The sequence below is a fragment of the Dermacentor variabilis genome, chromosome 2 (genome assembly GCF_050947875.1).
Source record: "Dermacentor variabilis isolate Ectoservices chromosome 2, ASM5094787v1, whole genome shotgun sequence".
Lineage (NCBI taxonomy): Eukaryota > Metazoa > Arthropoda > Arachnida > Ixodida > Ixodidae > Dermacentor > Dermacentor variabilis.
The window spans coordinates 211,825,751-211,847,281 of record NC_134569.1 but is presented as its reverse complement, the minus strand read 5'-3'; the positions used below and the strand labels follow the sequence as shown (position 1 = coordinate 211,847,281).

General features: G+C 44.8%; 1 protein-coding gene across 1 annotated transcript in view; it reads left to right on the top strand.

The window, feature by feature from the left end:
• The window catches only part of LOC142570673 (uncharacterized), a 150,095-nt gene that overhangs the window by 66,487 nt on the left and 62,077 nt on the right, over nt 1-21,531 (top strand). The window contains exons 10-11 of the mRNA XM_075679026.1: nt 9,932-10,035; nt 10,747-10,990. Coding sequence (XP_075535141.1) covers nt 9,932-10,035; nt 10,747-10,990 — 348 coding nt within the window. The remainder of the gene's footprint in view (nt 1-9,931; nt 10,036-10,746; nt 10,991-21,531) is intronic.

Below are 21,531 nucleotides of genomic sequence, written 5' to 3'. Positions count from 1 at the left end.
GTGCATTGCATAGCAACAAGTCGAGAACATGACCTGTACCGTCCCCGCGTGAAGCATCGCAAACATGCCTTCCAAGTTTGAAGTGATCTAAAATGTCAAAAAAATGCAGAGCACATGCTCTCTTTGCTTAAATGTTTAGGGTTGTTGTATGACCAGTGAATATCAGGCAGATTAAGATCACTACTAAGAATATTGTGATCACTCGTAAGGGTTTTAAAGTAGACATACAAATGCACAAAGGGCTGAGAGGACGCACCAGGCGTGCGATAGAACGAGCCGATTAAAAGCCCTTTTCCATTCTCCCAACGCAATCTACAAAAAACTGTTTTACACTCAGTGTCAAGAAATTCCAGTGGCACACATGTTATATTGGAATGAATAAGCATAAGGGCACCACCACTGCGAGCATTACGATCGCGTCGAAAGCACTCATATCCTTCAGGAATTCCCTCGTCGTTCGAAGTACTTGGCTCAAGACATGATTTTGTACCCAACACGATACTTGGCTCAAGCGATCAAAGGAGAAAGTGGAAGTTATATATTTTATTTTTCATGCTCAGTAGTTTCTCAGCAAAACACTTATGGTCCTTTTGACATCAGGTGCATCGCGAGGTCATATCTGAATGTTTTCAGTCCTGATGTCCCACTGCAGCCTGTTCGCCTGAAATGCAGTATGTCATACTTCAGTTTAGCCTTTGTGCCCTGTTGGGCCCTTTCGTCAGCGTATGCATGCAACATTTTGCGCTTTTCTCGGCCGGTGCGTTTGAAATCGTCGGATATGCCGAATACTGCCCCTTTCAGCATGTGAGCCCTTGTAAGAATTGATTGGCGTTCCCTGACCGAAGAGCACTCAACAAGCACAGGGTGTTTATTTTCGGAGCAGAACATGCCTTTACGATGGCGCGAGCCAAACCCACAGAAGACAAACTAAGAAGTTTGTTGCACAGATTGACAACCAATTCCTCTGATTTCACTACCGCCTCGCCACTATCCGCGTCGCTCAAGCCGTAAAAAACAAGATTGTTCTGTCTGTCTTTTTTTTCTGGATCATCAGTCTTGATTACAATACTTGACAACGCGGTATAGCCCTGACGTTACTGAACTTCAACAGTATTCAGACAAGCATGCATTGTATCTATGTTTTCAAAGCTCCTTTTAAGTGACGAAAGCCGGGTTTTCAAAGCAGTTACCTCAAAAGTGAACTGAGTTTGTTTTGCTTCAGTTGATGTCAACTTCGACAATATCGCAGCTTGACTACTAAGGAGTTCTTTGAAATTACCAGAACCAGGGCCTCGATTCAATTCAACGTCCCCGCCACATAACAATAGGAACAAAAAATAAAATTCAGGATTTCGCAAAAACCAAAAGTGACCCCTCACACAAACATTTTTCAGTAATAGAGAATTCAGGCCCCGGCTAGAGCACATAACGAAAAATGCTTGGGGTGGTACCGGCAATACAAGACAATAGCTTTTAAGCGAACGGTGAAGGGGACCAACCTGCATGAGCAGAACAACGTTGATAAGGGCTATCGTCATGTTGCCCGTTTCACGCCCTGCTGTCCAAGTGGGGCCGCTGGGAATTTGTAATCGAGGGTCAGCCCGGCCAAGGGCACAGAGTGCGCAGCTGAATACGCAAGAAATCCAAATTCGGCATCGGCCAAACACACTTGGGGATCCACGGCATGCAGAGTCTCCCCTGTCCTGTTATAATCCAGCGCTGGGCCAACTTCACCGAATAACGGAGCTGATGAAGGGACTGACGTCGAATAAATGCTCAGCAGCATAACCTGCATGAGCAGAACAAGGTTGATAAGGGCCACCGTCATGTTGCCGGTTCCATGCCCATTCGCTTTTTTACTCGCATGTCACGCGCCGAGGTTTTCTTCATTCCCGCGGACTTTGCATAAAGAACCTTCTTTCTTTCTATCTTTTTCCTTTCCACATAGGTCGATCCGGGTGATAGAGCAGCGCATGGTGCAATGTGGTTAATTTTCGACTATATTGGTGCGTCTTACTCCTGTACCGTTCGTTCCACGTACTCTGCGACTAGTTCACGTTTTTTGTCTTCTTAAGACCCAACTATTATACTTTTTTGCAACTCGCTAAGACGCTTTGGGGGCGCGAAAGAGCTGTTTTTGACAAAGAGGCCAGATAGATACTAAGATCTCCCGTATGACGCCGCCAAAGAAGATATCGTCTTGACAAATTAACCGATCATTACGATACTCCCTAATGCGAAATTTTAGTGTAACTCTATACGTGTTTTCATTTCGCGATATATAGGCTGGCGCGGACAACCTGTCTCGTGCGGCACGTTGCACACCAAGCGAAGTGGGTTGTGACTGTCTGGCTAATCAGGAAATCGCGAGAGGTAGCGCGTGGGTTACGCTTGGACGCGACTCAACGTTGTACGCGACTCAACGCCGCAGACAGACTTCTATTCATGTAGCGCTTTATTTCCATATACGGTATCGGTGGACGCGCTCGCCGTATGCCATCGGTGAACAGACGACGGCGCGCTACTCTCGCGCGATCTCGCAGCGGGCGTCATCACAGAGCCCGTCTTGCGCGGCACTACGCTTTTCTTCTCATGCTTTCTTCATATCCTCGCCCTCCTCTTTCCTCCTCGCGCTCTCTTCGCTGTCGCCGTCTTTAATCACCCACTGCGCTCCGCGTTCGCTCTTTCATCCTTTGCTGTGCTCGTTCGCTTGGTTACGCCGAGGAACGCTGACGAGGGACGCCGACACTAAATGCAGGAACGGGCGCCTAAGAGTTGCTCTTTAAAATATTGGTGGTCATTCCATCGCCGTTTGCGTCATACTTTTGTCGTAACTGTTGACATGATGTGTTAGACAGTGCACCGACAGATGCTCCACGTTATTAGTTCTTATTCGTCATGTCACTAGGGAGGATCTGTATATGCATTTTTTCAGCCACATAAGCACATTGCGTTTTACTATGAAATGTCTCGATGTTGCTCACATACCATGTATATTGTGACGCAGCAATTATCACGACGTTTATTACGTGTCGGAGATGCGGCGCACCGACCACGCCCACAGGACGAATCACGCTTAATAGAAAGCCCCACAAGCGATGATGAAGAACGACGCCATGTGAAACCCACATGATGATGCTCATGTACAGATGACAAAGAATAGCTTAATAAATCTCTACAGTAATGTCCCCTCGCGTGAGAGCGGCCGTCCAGGCCACAATTCAAAGGGGCGGCGAACGCCTTGTAAAAGGCTTCATACAGGAAACGTGGACAACCTTATCAGCGCGGCAGCGGCGGTCATTTGGAACAATAACTGATGTCACGAAATAGTTAACCGGAGAGGTCTACTGCAAGACTTTGTAGGAGCCGATGAACCAAAGCTTAAACTTGTCACACAAGCCAGGAGTACGAACTGGTGACCACAGTAGTACGTCCTCGCCAGGGCAGAAGCACACGACGCAACAGGCGTCGTAATGCTCGTTGCTGTCCTGTTGCCGTGCTTTGGTGTTGATGCGGGCGCGCTGACGACAATGCAGAATGCGGGACACATATTCTTCACAGGAGTATGGACATCGATTAACAGTTGGTGCGAAGAAAGAGACGTCAAGACAGTAAGAGGGCGAACGACCATAGACGAGGTAGAATGGCGAGTAACCCGTCGTGCGTTGAACGGTGGTGTTATACGCAAAAGTCACGAATAGCGAAATTCCGTCGCAGTTTCTATGCTCTGGTTCGATTGTCATGGATAGCATGGCTGACACCGTGCGATCAAATCGCTCTGTTAAGCCATTGGTTTGCGGATGGTAAGTGGAGGTAGTCATGTGGGCGGTTCGGGAGGCTCTGAGTACTTCGTTAACGAGTTGCGAGAGGAGTGCTTTTCCACGGTTGCTCAGGAGGACACGAGGAGCACCGTGACGCAGTATTAAGGCTTGAAGTATGAATGTAGCAACTTCAGCGGCTGAGGCAGCACTCACACAAGCTGTTTCGGCGTAGCGTGTCAATTGGTCAACAGCTGTCACACCATAGTTTACCGGTGAGAGTCACAGGAAGAGGACCATACAGGTCAATGCCAACGACTTCAAATGGTTGCGACTGACACAGAAGCGGTTGCAGTTGTCCGCTTTGAGCTGATCTCGGGAGCTTTCGACGCTGACATAGGGCCCAAGAAGCCACATACCTTGCTACACTGGCGGACAAGCCAGGCAGTAGAAGCGGCCTGTGATGCGATCATAGGTTTTCTGGAAACCAAGGTGACCAGCAGTCATGTCGCGGTGAGAAGCCTGCAGGACATGAGCACGTACAGAGCGTGGCAGGACAGGAACCCAGCGTTGACCGTCAGGGTGGTAGACATGGTGCTACAGAACGCGGTTGTCAATCTTAAAGTGCGTCAGCTGTCGACAAAGGCGGGCGTTAGGTGGGCGTGATGCTCCATGAAGGCGGTCTGTGATCCGCCGACAGTAAGAGTCGGCAAGTTGATGAGATTGGAAGAATCTGTTGTCGTGTGGAGCCGTATCGTCTACAGTCGCCAACGAGAAAGCTTGTCACGAAAGGTAGTTGGAGGTCCATTGCATGGTATCGTAGGGAGCGGACAGCGAGAAAACGCGTCTGCATCCTGGTGTTTTTACCGCACTTGTAGGCAATAGTAAAGTCGTATTCTTGCAGACGAAGAATCCACCGACCAAGTCGTCCAGATAAGCTCTTCAGCGTTGAAAGCCAGCATAATGCATGATGGTCTGTAACGACGGTAAAATGGCGGCCGTGAAGATAAGGTCGAAAGTTGCGCACAGACCAAACGATAGCTAGGCATTCTTGCTCCGTTATGGTGTAATTATTTTCGGCATTTGTCAGTATGCGACTTGGGTACGCGATGACCCTCTCACATCAAGTATCGTCTCGCTGTAGGAGAACGCCATCAACGCCGTGGCCACTAGCATCCGTTTGCAAGAGGGTAGGAGCAGCTTCATCGTAATGGCGAAGTACTGGTTCAGATGTGAGAGCGCGCTTCAGATGGGCGAACGCTGATTCACATTCGGGAGACTACACAAAGGGAACATTAGAACCCAGTAATTTGTGCAGAGGTGACGTTATTGAGGCGAAGTCTCGTATAAATCAGCAAAAATTGGAAGCGAGGCCTAGGAAACTATACAAATCTTTGGTCTTTTTGGGACGAGGGAAGTGCCGAGCTGCCAAAACATTGTCAGCATCAGGACGAATGCCGTCTTTGCTCACAATGTGACCCAATACCTTGATCGTCTTGCTCGCAAAACGACATTTTTTGCTGCTTAGCTGAAGTCCAGCGTTGGCAAAGCACGTGAGGACTTCATCCCGACGTTTCAGGTACTGAGAGAAGGTTGACGAGAAAACAACAATATCATCCAGATAGCACAAGCAAGTCTTCCACTTCAGGCCACGAAGAACGGTGTCAATCGTGCGCTCGAACGTTGCGGCCTGTCTGTCATTTAGAAGATTATACTTTTCAACATGCAACATTATAGAAAAACAAATTACATGCTCTATTATTTTGCGTGGGGTACTTGTTAACGACACCAGTCTTTAGTTCTGAACGTTGTTGCGCGGCCCACTCTTATGTACAGGCTCTAAATATGCCAACTTCCAGCCACGGAGTAAAGCAGCGCTTAAAAAATATTAAAAAAGAAGAATGCCCATAGAGATTCGCAAGTCTTCTTAGAAAATGCATGGCGGAGTTCTAGAAGGCGTGGGCCAACTAAAATTTGGGATGGCCAACTTGAAATTCGGAGTTCGGTTAACTTGAAATTTGAGTGTGCGCCAACTTAAGTTTGGTGGTGAGCTAGCTTGAAATTTGCAAGTGGGCCAACTTGAAATTTCTGGGTAGGTCAACTTGTAATATGGGGTGGCCAACTTAAATGAGGGGGTGCGGAAACTTAAAATTTGGCGGGGGGGGGATGGGCCAACTTGAAATTTGTACGTGGGCTAATTGAAATTTGTGGGTAAGCCAAGTTGAAATGTGGGGGTCGGCCCCCCATGTTAGGGCGTGAGTTAACTTGAAATTTGAGGGTAGCCTTACTTAAATTTGGAAGTGGGTCAACTTAAATAGGGGTGCGCCAACGTGAAATTTGTATGTGAGCCAATTGAAATATGGGGTGGGCCAACTGAAAATTTTGATGTGGGTCAACTTAAGTTTGGAGGTGGGTCAACCTGAAATGTGGGGTTGGGCAAATTTGAAATTATAGGATGATCCAACTTAATTTGGGAGCAGGCTAACTTGTATTTGGGGCTGGGTCAACGTGAAATTTGGACGTGGCTAATTAAAATTTGGGGGTGGGCTCACTTGAGATTTTGGGGTAGCCCGATGTCCAACCGAACGCTACTGAGCGTCCTTAGAGTCATGAACACCTCGCGGGCAAGCAAGCGCTTTGAGACGCTCGGTGCCTTTTCTCTTGGCCTTACCGAGGCGCAGTCAGAACGCAGGCGAGAGGTTTTGGGGACAAGGAATGCGCGCATAACAAAAGCTTACGACAGCGACACCGACGGTCACATGGCATCGCGGCGATGCATTCTCTCCTTAGGTGACGCCTCACGCGCTACTGCGGTGGCGGGTGTTCCCTTTCGACCGCTGTGCTCCGTCGAGGTGCGCTCGTGCGCGGCGTTCCGGCTCAATTGGTACGATTGCATTTATGGGGGCCGGATGAGGCGAGAAAATGTCGCAATCGTCTACTAAAGCCTAAGCATTCTTTGCCGCCGGAGAGGTCATGGATAAACGCGAATAATCTAGGGAAAGCAAGCAAGTAAAACTAAGCAAGAAAGCAGTCACAGCTTAGCCAACAATGCCTATGCATTCCTGCAGAATTCTCAGAATTTCTACCGATTTTATGTATATGGGGATGATGTGCAGATAGGTTTTATATTATGTAACTTTTGTTATACCATTCTGCAACACGCAGTGCCTTAAAAATGCTGGACTCAGGCCGCAACTTCGATATTCGCCTGGCGGCAGGTGCCTTCAGGATATGCCTTGTGGAAAGCCTGTATGTTGTGTTGAACAAGTGATCCCTACACGTCCAAAGAACATATTTAGGTCGCTCCTGCATGAAGGTAAAATTAGATATCGAATGTGCATGGGATTTAGGTATTTGCGGCTTGTCCACTGCCAGATGTCATCATAACCGCCCAGATATCAGAGCTTTGTTCCCACGCTTGGAACCAATGACAGAACAAACAGAAGCCCGCCTTTGAGAAAGGTTCTTATAGGGTCCCCATCACTTTCCACTGTCTTGGACATGGCACATCATGGAGTGCGGTATCTGTTTTGGCGAAACAACAAAAGATGAACCTCGGACATATGCACTCGTACTTCCTTGAATTTCAGGTGAAGTACTCCTGCGCAGAATTTTATATTTATGCTTCAGAGTTACCCACTGCTATGACCTATGCAGCTCATTGGACGGCGTTTTTGGCTTTGAGCGCTCTAAATCAAAATACAATTATTTTCACTGCAGAAGCTTACGTGATACGTTCCGCTGTGAATCATATCAAGCAAATAGAGATCTCAAAAGATCTACAGTACTCACAGGCTCACAACTGTTGTACGAGCCTTAGTGAGTTTCCGGAAGCATAAGTAATAAAAAAACGCTACGTCAGTTGCTCTTATCGACACAGAAATAAACATACCTATACCAATCGCAAAGCTCAAGTCCTTCTTACGCAAAGAGTTGAGCAAATATTGGCAACAGTAGTGGGTCACTTGATCAGCCAAAATTAGGGCACTCGATATCCTGAAGGCCAGAGGCAAGAAAGTGCTTCTTTGTAGACTAAAAATAATGGCGCATACGTACACTACGTACTCTTACTTGCGAAATGGAAGCAATTCTCCGACATGCAGCTGGTGCGACAATAGTCTGCCAGTTCTCGATGTTCTTCTCCAGCGTCGTGAAATAGAATTAAGAGAAAAAATATTTCCCTTCCGCGTATCCTGAACAGGTTTTTTTCTGCTCAAAGAATCGCTTTTTAATTTTAAATCAACATTGACCTTTTTAGCGGAAACATGCATACTAAAGATCATTTGGCCTGAATTTGTAGTACACCCCCCCCCCCCCCTCGAGGTTGTACTTGCAATGTAAGCATTTTTGTAGAGCTCTTGCCTTCCAGCAATTGAATTTAATTGCTTTGTTTTGTTTAGACACTAGTTTTACTGCCACATATAAGTTTTACTAAGTCATCAATTTCTAACTAAACCTTTATGGTCGTATTGTCATTATCCCTTTCTGGCGCCAATTAATTCTGTCCATTGAAAATTTAGTATCGTCATATTTTATGTACCTTTTAAATTCATGAAAACTGTACAGCTGTAGAACAAATTAGGGATTTTAACTTTTTCAGCGTGTTTCATGAAGTTCACTAAATGTGGACTGCATGCGAAAACTAATTATAGGAGCATCAGATACAAGGTATTTCATGTCTAGCATACTTGGAAGGAACCTAGTCAGACACTTGAAATGAGTGCCTAATGACAAAGATTGTGAAAACAGCGAAGGCATACTGACACTGCGAGGGCAAAGATCCAGTCATCAAACTTCCAACTCATTTTGCTAACAACCGTTACACTTATTACTCATACCCGCAGCACAAGTCCAATCAAAAGTGTTTCATGATGTTCGTGGCATATTCTAATTTTTTTGTATTTCAATAAGTGGTTTTAATTTTGACGTAATAGCTTCGTCTGCACAATTGTCCACATAGCGCCTCAAGAGGTTTTTTTTAATACTTGTACAGTATACGGAATTTACTGTGACTGATTTTAAGGCCTTTTCATATCCGCGTTACTTCTCCCGTTTGGAATTTCTTTTCCCAATTCATTGATTACTACTCACGAAGTGCCACGGCGCTGTTTGGTCATATCTGGCCCTTGCACCAAAAATAAACGCCACATAAATCAAGCCAGAATCCAGGATACCGAGAACGTGCGCAAGAAATGAGAAACAATAAGTGCAACGAGTAGGCACTGTCATCTGATGTAGAGTATGCTTATGAGAAAAGATGCATTAAGTCGGAGACGCACAGTGGCTCAAGCAGACATGGTAAGAACACGTCACAGTGCCCGGCACCCACGCTTACAGGCAACCATGACGTACTTTGGAGTGACAGGACCCTCAGATGAACTTTACAATTCTTCGCTCATAAACTCTGACGATACAACAACGGCAGTGTGCCATGTATTACATTCTTTTGCATTTTGTCTATTTGCATTTCCACTCTTTGTGGTCTTTCTAAAAATACGTATTTTGACTATACAGTGACCTTCTTGTGGGGACCCATTCGACATGTATTTCTTTACGACTTGTGTTTGTCACTCCGCCTGCTGGCCTTGAGATGAGGATTCTATTGTTAGTCCAATGTTAAAGAGTTTACCAATCCTATCTTACTGTGACCCTTTCTGTAGCTTTCAAAAAGAGAGGCTTTCAAAATGGCGTTGGTTAAGCCTTTTTTATATTACTGATTCAGTGTAGGCTATTAAGAAGCGAAGCGATTGTAACTTCGCTTTACTGCTTAGCAGACTGCGACGCAGAACAGCGCAGAATAGAGGAAGGCTAGAAGGATTGCACATGCGTATGCACATTAGTCGACGTGAACTTTCCAGGGATGTTGTACTCATCAAGCTCTTTCTAGTGGACGGACGGGGAAACGTCCAGTCACTTCTGTTAAATAGAAGTAGTTCGCAATAAACAAACAGCATTTACACTGCGACAAACAAAATATTTGAGCGCCAACTACATTTTTTAAACTGTAACGGCATGTTCAATATTTTAGGTATGTGAAAGCGTTCGAAATATCCGATGCGAGTTTCTTGCAAGAATATCTCACTTTAGCAGCAGCGTTCGCGCTGAAATACCGTCGTATTGGCGGCTCAGCTAAAGAAGGAAGAATTGACTGATTATTGTCCTTCTATTTACAGCTTGTAGACCCTGGAGCGCAACAATCCCTCGAATGCGATGGTCGAATCGTATGGACCGACTCTGAATACTACAGAGGCCTCGAAGCCCTAATCAACGAGACTTCGTAAGAAGCCAAGCATGCATTTTCTTTACATAACATACTTAGTTATGCTAGTTTTGTGTACTGCATAATGTCCCAACCGACTAACAAGCTTGTCGTTGCGTCGACGCTGATATGCATTGTCAAAGTAATAAATAAGAGTTATGCTTCTCTCCAGATATTATACCTATACGCATGAGAAAATACACGTTTTGCGTTGCTGTCGTTGTGTATAGTGTGCTGGCCGATATCCACTATCCCGCAGCGTTTGTGCAACTATATACCAGTGTCTGACTTGCACTAGTCGTCTAAGTTGATCAAATTCGGAAGTTGACCTCTATCGGCGCCTGCAGGGCAAACTTATGTGTGTCTTCAAGCGACGTCTATGAAGTTCTAGTGACCGTGGTTTAGTCATTTGAGATTAATTTTACCTTACTTTGTGACACCAAGACGTATTATATGAATGTTTGTTTTAATTTATGCAAAGATGGAGAAGGTGCGATGGAATGCCGAAGCTACCTAATTTTGTAGAACTTTATGAAACGGAAATGTCTACCCGAGCACCATTTCGCGTTCTCTGCGCAATATATTGCTGCTTTTCGGCTAGGCTTGTATGTACTCTTTGCCCTGTTACTATCACGATGACCTTATATTTTAGACAAGTCGGTCATGTCATTCACGCATAATGCCTAAAACACGATACGTCTCGCACTCTTCTCCTCGGCATCTATGCAGAAAACTGGTTCTCGTCAACATGATACGATTCCGAGTAATCCTCCGGTTTTCGCTCTTCGGCCAGCGGGCGACGTCGCTGGCGCAGCTCTACTATCGCTACACGCACTTCATGAACGAGCCGCCGCACGTTGAGATTCGCTGCCTGGACGCGATGGAGTACGTGTGGCGGCCATACTACGTGGATTTGCTGCGCCGATTGCACGTGTCCGAGCATGGCGACATCGATCCGAAGGTCGCAAAACAGGTTGGGCTCTTGGCAACTGATGAGGGTAGCTACGTGGCTTCGTTGGTATGGCGTCTTCTACTTTGTTGCGGCGCAAGCTCCACGAGAGGGTCACAGAAAGGCACATTTGACACAAAGCGCTAAACGCAGCGCTGTGTGTTTGTGAAATGTGCTTTCCCGTGTCCCCGTCGCTCACATTGTGCTATGACAAAGTGGAATATTTTACTAACAGTTTAATTATGCCATAGACCCTCAAATGAACTCACCAAATCACAGAGAGCGAATAAGAGATAAGTAAGCTGCAGGGATAGAGAACGCAATAAAGCAAAGTAACGATTGCACATAGAACACAAGCAATTATAAACGATCTCCACTTGTTTTGTTCACTCGTGACGTAATTACCACAGCAACAAACATTCTTTTTGCTGCTCTTCTAATGCACTTTTCCGATGTGCGAAGTAAGGAAATTCAGCTGCGCTTTTATGATGAGACCGACATTCCTTTGTTTTAGCTCGTGACTACATTGGTATAATGCAGGTTACAACATGCCATAGCGAATATAAGCGCTCGGAATGTCACAGGTTTAAATTATTCGTTATAGCAGAGCAGAAACCGCTGCAATGCCTAATAGAAGCAATAGCCGCGGTGGCGATAGACAGTGGCTATATGCCACTGTCTGTGGCATATAGGACATAAGTAGGCGATCTCAGTTATCGTATAACAATCTCCCGCCAGTTGGTGTGCGATTGTTAGTAGAAGAAAGCAGTGAAAACGCACTTGTACAAAACTTTTAAGTGAGCGGTACTAAAACCGGAGTGGTCAATAATGATAAGGTGACTGTCGGAGTTTTCCGATGGTAAATGCAATCAACTATCTCACAGGGCGAAATGCTATTAATGCCATCTGCGGTCATTCACCATTTCATAGATTATAGAGTGCGCCGCATTCTAGAATAGCCTGCACGAGTTTATGCTGATTTGAGAAAAAAAAAGCACTCGGGATGTGGATATACTGACGCTACTGCAAAAGCGCTCAGGACAAAAGAAAGTGGGCAATGGCCCTCCAGAAGATGAGCTGCCAAATATTTGTTAGCCTGGCTTGTTGGTAACATGGAAAAACACAGCTCAACAGTGCGAGAGCCGGAGCGCAGGAGTAGAGCGCACGGATGACGAGAAGTCTCGTTGTCAAAGCAACGGCAATTGTCGATAGGGTTCACAGGATTTTCCCTCCTTCAGATATAGAGAGCATATTAGCAACGGGCTTCTGTGGCCGTGGAGAGAGTGGAATAAATTTGTTGGTTCCCCAAATATAGCAATTAATGAGAGAGTGAGGTGCGGAACGGTGTTTCACATAGCGGGCAACATTGATGAAGTCTACTGTAATAAATGACATGGTAGCAGTCGTCGTAATAAAGATGGATAGAAGGTATAGCATAAAGGTAGTAGAAGCCTACGTTCCAACCTACAGTTACGATGATGAAGAAATATAACAGTTTTATAAAGATGTAGAATTAGCGATAAGAAAGGTGCAAACTCAGCGTACTGTAGTCACCCGCGACTTCAATGCAAAAGTGTGGAAAAAGCAGGCTGGGGAACAAACAATTGTAATCTATGGCATCGATTCTAGGAACGCTAGAGCATAGATGTTCGTAGAGTTTGGAAAGGAACAGGCTAGAAATAATGAATACCTTCGTCAGGAACGCAGTGACAGGAAGTGAACCTTGAAAAGCCCCAGTGGCGAAACAAGAAACGTAATAGATTTCATACGCTTCGCTTATCCCTGCATAGTCGGGATGTACGTAGAAGTGTTAGGTAGGGTAAAGCGCAGTGACCTTTGGTTAGTGAGGACTATGATTTCTCTGGATTTAAAGAGAGAAAGGTCAAAATTAGTCATCAAGAAATAGGTCAACCTAGATGCAGTAAGGATAAAAGCAAACGAATTTAGACTGGCGCTCGCAAACAAATGTGCAACTTTAGAACAGGAAAATGAAGGTAACATAGAGGTAATGAATGAAACGGTAACTAGGCTGATATCCGAAGGAGCAATTGAAGTGGGAAGTAAGGCACCAGGCCAACCAGTAGGTAAGCTCTCGCAAGCACAAAGGGCCTAATAAGGAAATGACAATGCATAAAAGTGCCCAACTCTAGAGCTCAGATAGGAATCCCTAAGCTGTCAAAACTGATCAACAAGAAAGTAAGGGATATTCGAAAGGATAACGTGGGAAAAATTGGGGAAGCAGTACAAAATAGTCGCAGCATGAAATCAGTGAGAAAAAAATTTACATAGGACAAGACAAGATGTATGCACTGAAGGATATGCAGGGTAATGTCATCACCAATTTCGATTATATAGTAAAATTAGCAGAAGCATTCTATACTGACCTGTACAGTAGCCAGAGGTGCCATGCTACCTTTATTCGAAGTAGCGATGAACAGGATAGAGAGGCTCTTTCTGTAACTATCGATGAAGTTAAAAGGGCCTTGCAGGACATGAACCGCGGATAAGCGGCAGGAGAAGATGGAATACCAGTCCATTTCACAACTACGTCGACACTTTTGAGCCAAAAAAGCACATGTGAAACGAATCTGTGGATGACAAGAGACCTTGTACGAATTGGGCGAAAACTAAAGAAAGTAAGAAAGCAACATAAAGCACGACCCTCAAAGGCAAACGTCGAAAAGCTAACCAACCAGCGTCTACAGATTAAAACTAGTATTTGGAAAGCTAAAGACTATTATCAAAATGTTGTTTTAAAAAGCTATCTTCTGTCATCCCCGGATAAGTTATGGCGGTACTTATTGGCGAAAAAAACCCACATGTCCGATATTTGTGTGGATGGTTTCATACTGACAGATAAACTGCAAATTGCGAATACATTTAACAAGTACTTTTGCTCTGTATTCACAAACGATGATGGAAAGACACCACACATAGCTGTTTTAAATGATATGCCATCCATCGGTGATCTCGACGTAAACGAAGCAGGTGTACTGTCCTTGCTTCTTGATCTTGATATAAAGAAGTCGCCAGGCGTCGACGAAATACATAATGCTTTTTAGGTGAGATACGCAGAATGGTGCGCCAAATATCTTTGCGTTATCTATAATAAATCACTTTCATGTGCAGAAATCCCACGTGATTGGAAACATACAAAATTAATTCCCATCCCAAAATCAGGTGACCATTCATTGCTCCAATCTTACCGTCCTATCTCCCTACTTTGTACTTCATGAAAACTGATAGAACACATAATGTTTAAGCACATCTCAGTCTTCATAGAAAGTAAGGGTCTCTGTGACGCGCGACAGTACGGCTTCCGTCGCGGTAAATCCACCGTAATACAACTATTAGAAACAGTGCATGAAATCGTGGCAGTACTAGACACTCAAGGCCAAATTGACATGGTATTCTTAGATTTTGAGAAAGACTTCGACCGTGTGCCACCAAAAGTTGTTATCGAAGTTGAAACCTATTTTCAAAGACGACCAACTACTTCACTGGATTGAGGCGTATCTTACGGGCAGGCGACAGACAGTCGTTGTTGGTAATGCGAAATCAGACTTATCCGATGTGCAATCTGGAATCCCTCAGGGATCAGTCTTGGGCCCTCCTTTCTTTCTAGATTTTATCAATGATCTAGTGAATAATATACCAGTTAAAATTCGGCTGTTTGCAGATGACTGCGTAATTTATCATGAAATTCACAGCGAGGCACATCAGACGACCCTAAATTCATCTTTATCGGCAATAGCGACATGGTGCTTAAAGTAGCAAATGAGCGTTAACCTAAGAAAAACAGTATGAATGTTCATTACACGCAAAAAGAAGCCGTTACCCTTTGTATACAGCAATAATGGCCATAACTTATCCTCTGTTACAAAATATAAATACCCTGGTTTAGTAATTAGGTTGGACCTTAGTTGGAATAGCCATGTAGCTCACATTAAAAAAAAGCCATGAAGAAGTTCGGATACCTGAGGAGGACCTTGGCTAAATCTACAAGTAATATAAAATTATTAGCATACCAGGCTCTCATCAGACCATTGTTAGAGTACGCTACTCCTGTCCGGGACCCTTACACCCAAGCAAGCGTAAATATCATTGAAATGATGAAGCGGAAATCAGTCAGGTTTATTTTTAATTCCTACCGCCGCCATACATCAGTTAGCGTTTTTTTATAGGGGGCGAAGCTGGAAACCCTAGAGGTAAGACGGTATCGAGAGAGGCTCAAAATGTTATATTTAAGTGATCGGAAGCAGGTAAAGCTAGATAAAAAATTGTATATTAACCCTTAGCCGGCACCCAACGCGTTCATCACAATCATTCAGGTTAGACGAGTATTCGCACTATACCACTTTATTTAAGCAGTCGTTTTTCCCCCGAACCATCCATGACTGGAACGCCCTGCCTGAAATCGTTCTTCAAAGCTCAACCTTATCGTCCTTTGTGCACGCCCTCATTAATCTATGACCCGAAGCGTTTCCCACGATCTCTGTCTTATTGCATATACTATGTGATATAGATCATATCATATCGCCCTTATTTTTTGTGTATAAGCCTTTGTGTAAACATGTGCTGTATTGCAGAATTCTTTGATATCTTTCTTCCTTTCTTTCTTCCTTTTTTGTTGTTGTTTCTTCTTTTTTGCATTGTAACAAGATGACGCTTTGCTTGTTGCCGCCTTTTTTCCTTTCTTTTCTTTCTTGTGTTTCACATGTTAGTAGGTTGTTAAACCCTTATGTAGATCCCACTCCTGACTAGGGCCGCTAAAACAGGCTGGCAGTACGAAATAAATAAAATAAATAATAAATAAATAATTTAATCAAAGCTGGACGTGATATCATGCTTGAAAAGCTTACAGCCCTTTATACGCAAATGCATCACGAAGTGTAAGAGAGAGCTGGAAGAACACCAACATTATACGACTTAAAGAATTATAGGCCCATTAGCTTGCTTTCGGAATTGTATAAATATTCACCAACATAAATTAAAATATAACCAGGTCAGTCAGTCTTGTTCACGGTAAGCTTTTCATCAATAGCATTGCTTACACATGGGACTTTCAGCAGAATGTGCGCAAGAGACTGCGCAATGAACGACTACCTGCCACCAAAAAAGTTGACTGACGCGCAAGGCACCCCGAAATAAGGTTACTGAACTATAATGCACGGAGTATACTGAATAAGGTACAACAGCTTGAATAATTGTCATTGCTTCCCGACGCAGAGCTTATTGCCATAAAAGAAACTTGGTTCCCCAGTGGCGTCAAGGACGATTAGCTATTTCCAAGCACTTACAATGTAATCCGCAATGGTAGAGCAACACGAGGTGGTGGCGTGGCTCTTCTAGAGAAGAAACCACTCAGATATGAAACTGTGCCATCCATAAACGGGCATGAAAGTGTGTGATGCAAACTATTTCTTGGCAATACCATTTTGCTAGTTGGCATTATCTATAGAGCCCCCGGAAGCCCTGTTGAATTGTTGTAAGCGCTTCACCAGCATTTAAATAACATAAGGAATGCCAGAAGTAGAATTATTCTAACAGGGAATTTTAATTTACGAGGTGTTGATTGGGATGCAAAACTTACGGGGCCAGTGGAAAAGCCTAGCGCTGATATAATGTTCGAGCTTATGCTTAAGCATAACTTTCTTCAGCTAGTGCATGAGCCGACCAGGACACAGGGGCAAAATAAATCTGCGCTGGATTTGTTATTTTTGACTAACGGAGCATTGAATTATAATGTCGACATGGAGGATGGCGTAACAGATCATAAAACAGTAGTAACAATTTTAAGTGTAGGAAACACGCAATTAGAAAAATATCCCTCTGTATATGTGTATAATTTTAATCGGGCTGACGACACGTTGATTATCGGCTACTTAGAACGTGCTCTTGATAATATGCCGGTTGATAATGACATAAATAGGCTTTGGCGATACTTTGTATCAGTTGTTCGCGCCTGTTTAGAAAAATGCGTGCCCAAGAAAATCGAGCGCATAGGAAAACCCAGTCCATGGGTAACCAGAAAGATTATTCATTTAAAACAGCGACTGAATCGTGCACGTAGAAGGATGCCAAGACGATGTGCAGAAATAGCCAGTGTCAGTATGCAAGTTAGAAAAGAATTAAAAGACGCGAAGGCGGCATTTTTTTCTACAACACTGGTGGATTACTTGCAAAATTGTGGAATTACTTATCTGGTTCTACGTGCAACATTAATGAAATGAAGGTAGACGGAAATGTCTGCACTAAACCAGCTTTGATCGCACATGCTTTTAACAGTATGTTTAACTCTGTATTTAACTCTGTATTAGCTAGGCACCCCATAAATGCGAGCGATGATTTGTTGCTGTGTGAAGATAGAAATGATATTGAACTTTCTCGAGAAGGCATTCTAGCATTGTTGTTATAACTGGATGCCAAAAAATTCTATGGCCCCGATGAGATACCCAATGAGTTTTTAGGGTGTTATTGCGAATGGACATCACATTTTTTGTCTACAATTTTCGCAATGTCATTTCGTATCGTATGTATGCCAGAAGATTGGCTATTTTTACCTATTTTTAAAGCGGGCATTAAGTTATTGTCGAAAAACTATCGGCCAATTTCCATTACATGCTCCGCGTATAAAATGTTAGAACACATAATATCGAAGCATCTGGTTGAATATATTGAAAATAACACCTTATTCTACAGCAAGCAGCATGGGTTTTGCCAACGTCTGTCAACAGTGACGCAGCTTTTTGAGGTGTCTCATGCTTTCGGCGTCGCAATTATCAACAAAGAACAAATTGATGTTATAGCAATTGATTTTTCGAAGGCTTTCGACCGCGTGTGTCACACAAAACTTATTGAGAAATTGTATAAACTTGGAGTTAATACACAAATTATGACATGGATCCATGCGTACCTTAGAAATAGAAAGCAATATGTTCAAATAGCAGGCGAAAGATCATCCTCCTTACCCGTTTTATCTGGTGTGCCACAGGGTTCGGCTTTAGGACCAATTTTGTTTCTATAATATGTAAATGACATTGCTAATGACTTGCATCCTAACATTGAACTGTGTCTATTTGCGGATGATTGCCTTATTTACTGTCGCGTTAAGAATGTCCAGGATCATGTGTTGTTGAACAAATGCTTGCAAAGAATTTATGACTGGTGTGTTACGTGGGACATGAAAATTAATTTCGGTAAATCAGCTTACATGACTGCTTGACATCACAGCTGCTTGGCCTTACAGCTGCATGACGTCATGTCATGACTTCGTCATGACATGTCGCAATTAGCTTACAAAACCCCGTTGCTTTTTTCTTACAGAATAAATAATAGCCCACTTCAACATGTTAGTAAGCTTAAGTATCTCGGGGTCACAATCACGCACAATTTGAATTGGAACGCACACATAGAAAATATGTGTGGTTCTGCTCAACGCAAACTCGGTCTGTTAAGGCGAAAGTTGAAAGATGCTGCACCCGAGGTAAAGCTCAAGGCGTACAAAACAGTTGTACTGCCGACACTGGAATACGCATTTATAGTCTGGGATCCGCACCAAGTGGGCTTGACAAGTAAACTGGAACGAATTTATCTTTAATGGTTTATCTTTGATGCTTATCAAAGGACGCAGTCTGTAACTGCGTTATTATCTGGTGCCGGTTTGCCCGAACTCGTAACGCGCAGTAATATAGCCAGGTTGAAATTCTTGTACCAAATGTACAACAATAGATTCAATTTGGACTCCAGACTATACTTGCGTCCCCCTGGACGAGTGTCCCCACGTACAGGTCACCCCATGCTGTAATTCCCCATGTGCCGCGCGTTGATGCCTTCAAATTTTTCTTTCTTGTGAAAACTATAGTCGATTGGAAGAAACTTTACCCACATGTATTTAAAGAACTAAATTATGGGGTTTAACGTGCCAAAACCACTTTCTGATTATGAGGCATGGCGTAGCGGAGGACTCCGGAAATTTTGACCACCTGGGGTTCTTTAACGCGCACCTAAATCTAAGTACACGGGTGTTTTTCGCATTTCGCCCCCATCGATATGCGGCCGCCGTTGCCGGGATTCGATACCGCGACCTCGTGCTCAGCAGCCTGACGCCATAGCCATTGACCAAGCATGGCGGGTAGATGTATTTATTGAAACGCACACAACTGAATCATTTGAGCGTAAACTGTCATGTGTTTGCTGAATGCATTGTTTGTTTATTGCGGAACTGGTGTTGCGTGTTTGTGGAAAATTCTTTTTCCCCACCACTGTAACAGCCCGTAAGGGCTAACAGTATTGGAAATAAATAAAATAACACTTCAATCAACCAAGTGAACAGGCTGGCTTCAGGAAGGGATATTCTGCAATGAATCACATTTGTATTGTTAAGGGGAGAAAAGACACTTGACAATATATTTACAACATATATACAACGGGCAGAGGACAGGCATGCAAGATGGAGCCCGTGTGCGCGACTATCGGCGATCGTTGTCTTCGTCAGTCCTCTCATCATCGTTCGCTACTGCAGCGCCTCGTAGCATGACCCCCGGCGGCGAAGGCGCCGTCCCGGCACTTTGTAGGTTTCAGTGGTATCGCTTCAGTCGGGAGGCGTGAACAATGTCAGAGGAGTATCGCGGTGGGGAGGTATCGAGAGAATGTAACTCGTAGGTCACGTCTGTCACTTGACACAAGACATGGTATGGGCCTGAGTAAGGGCGAATTCAGCTTCTCACAACGACCAACTCGCCGTGCTGGTTGCCAAAGAAGCACGATATCACCAGGGTTAAAGTGGGCGTCGTGGTGACGAGCGTCATATATACGTCCTTGCTTTTCCGGGGAAGGGGTCAGGCGCAGACGTGCAATCTCACATGCCTCGGTAGCTCTAGAAGTGGCATCTCTGGCATATTCTGACGTTGTATCGGAAACGGCTAGGAGGATCGTGTCAAATGGTAGCACAGGGTCTTATCCATACAAGAGAATAAAGGGAGAGAAACGAGCAGAATCATGGCGGGACGTTCTGTAGGCGAATGTGACGAACGGCAGAGCAGCATCACAGAACGGCAAAGAGACGTACATAGCAAGCATTTCTGTAATAGTTTTATTGAGCCGCACCGTGAGGTTGTTGATCTGAGGTGGATACTCCATTGTAAACCTGTGCTGTGTAGCGCAGGTCTTCAATATGCCATGGACAACCTGTGAGAGAAAGTAGCGGCCCCGGTTAGTAAGGCGTTGTCGTGGAGCGCCGTGGTGAAGTATCACTGCGTCGAGAAGGAAGTGAGCGATGTCGGTTGCTCAACTGGTCGGGAGAACCAGCGTGATCGCGTACCGGGTGGTGTAGCCCCTAGCAACTTCTATCCACTTGTTCACCCTAAGCTATAGAGGAAAAGGGCCAAGGAGATCAAGACCAATTCGAAAGAATTGCCCAGATTGTATTTCAATGAGCTGAAGACGGCCAATTGGTCAGGCTGTTGGTTCTTTGCGGTGCTGACAAGATTTACAGTAGGCGACGTAACAGCAAACGGAACGCTAAATGCTGAGCCAAAAGAATCAACGCCGAATATGGTCATATGTCTTTGAGACTCTCAGATGACCAGCGGTTGGGACATTTTCATTTTCATTTTATTAGGGCAACACAAATACAAGGTTTGCCCGCAAGGGCAAACCTTGTATTTGTATTCGCACCTTGTACTGCACTCGCATAGTTGCACATCATGCAACTGTGCGAGCACAGTCTCATGCATATGCTTCGGAACGACTAATAGCAGTTCAGCCCCATCAGAGTGCGTGCTGTAACAGCACACTATGCCATCTTGCAGTACAAACATACGCGAAGAGGGGAAAATTGGCAGGTGCTTCATGCTGAGTACGATGTCTCGCAAGTAAGGGTCGCGTCTTTGCTCATCGGCGATATCACCAAACGCGGTAAGCGCGAGGACGCAAGTTGACTCGCCGGTATCAGGCTCGTCTGATGGCTCTACTGGATGACGTGACAAGCAATCAGCGTCCTCACCCAGTCGGCCTGTCTCATACACCACTGTGTAAGAGCCGTAGAGCCCAGCGACCGAGTCGTCCAGCTGGATCTTCTAATGACGAAAGCCAACATAGCGCGTGGTGATCGGTGATAACGGCGAAAGGCCGTCCATAGAAGTAGGGGCGAAATGCACCCACTGTCCACACAAGGGCGAGGCATTCGCGTTCGGTGATCGACTAATTGCGTTCGGCTGGTGACAGAAGATGGCTTGTGTACGCAATGACACAGTCGCAACCGTGCTGTCATTCTGCCAGAACAGCACCGATACCGTGGCCACTGGCGTCGGTGCGAACCTTCGTTGAGGCGGACACGTCATAGTGACCGAGAATCGGTGGCGGCCTGAGTCGCGTCGTCAGCTCAGCGAATGCACTAGCTTGGTCGGGACCCCAGACAAAAGTCGCCTCTTTCTTAAGAAGTTCTATTAGAAGGCGTGCGATGTCAGCGAAATTTTACACGAATCTGCGGAAGTATGAGCAGATTCGTGCTGTTACGTCGCCTACTGTAAATCTTGTCAGCACCACAAAGAACCAACAGCCCT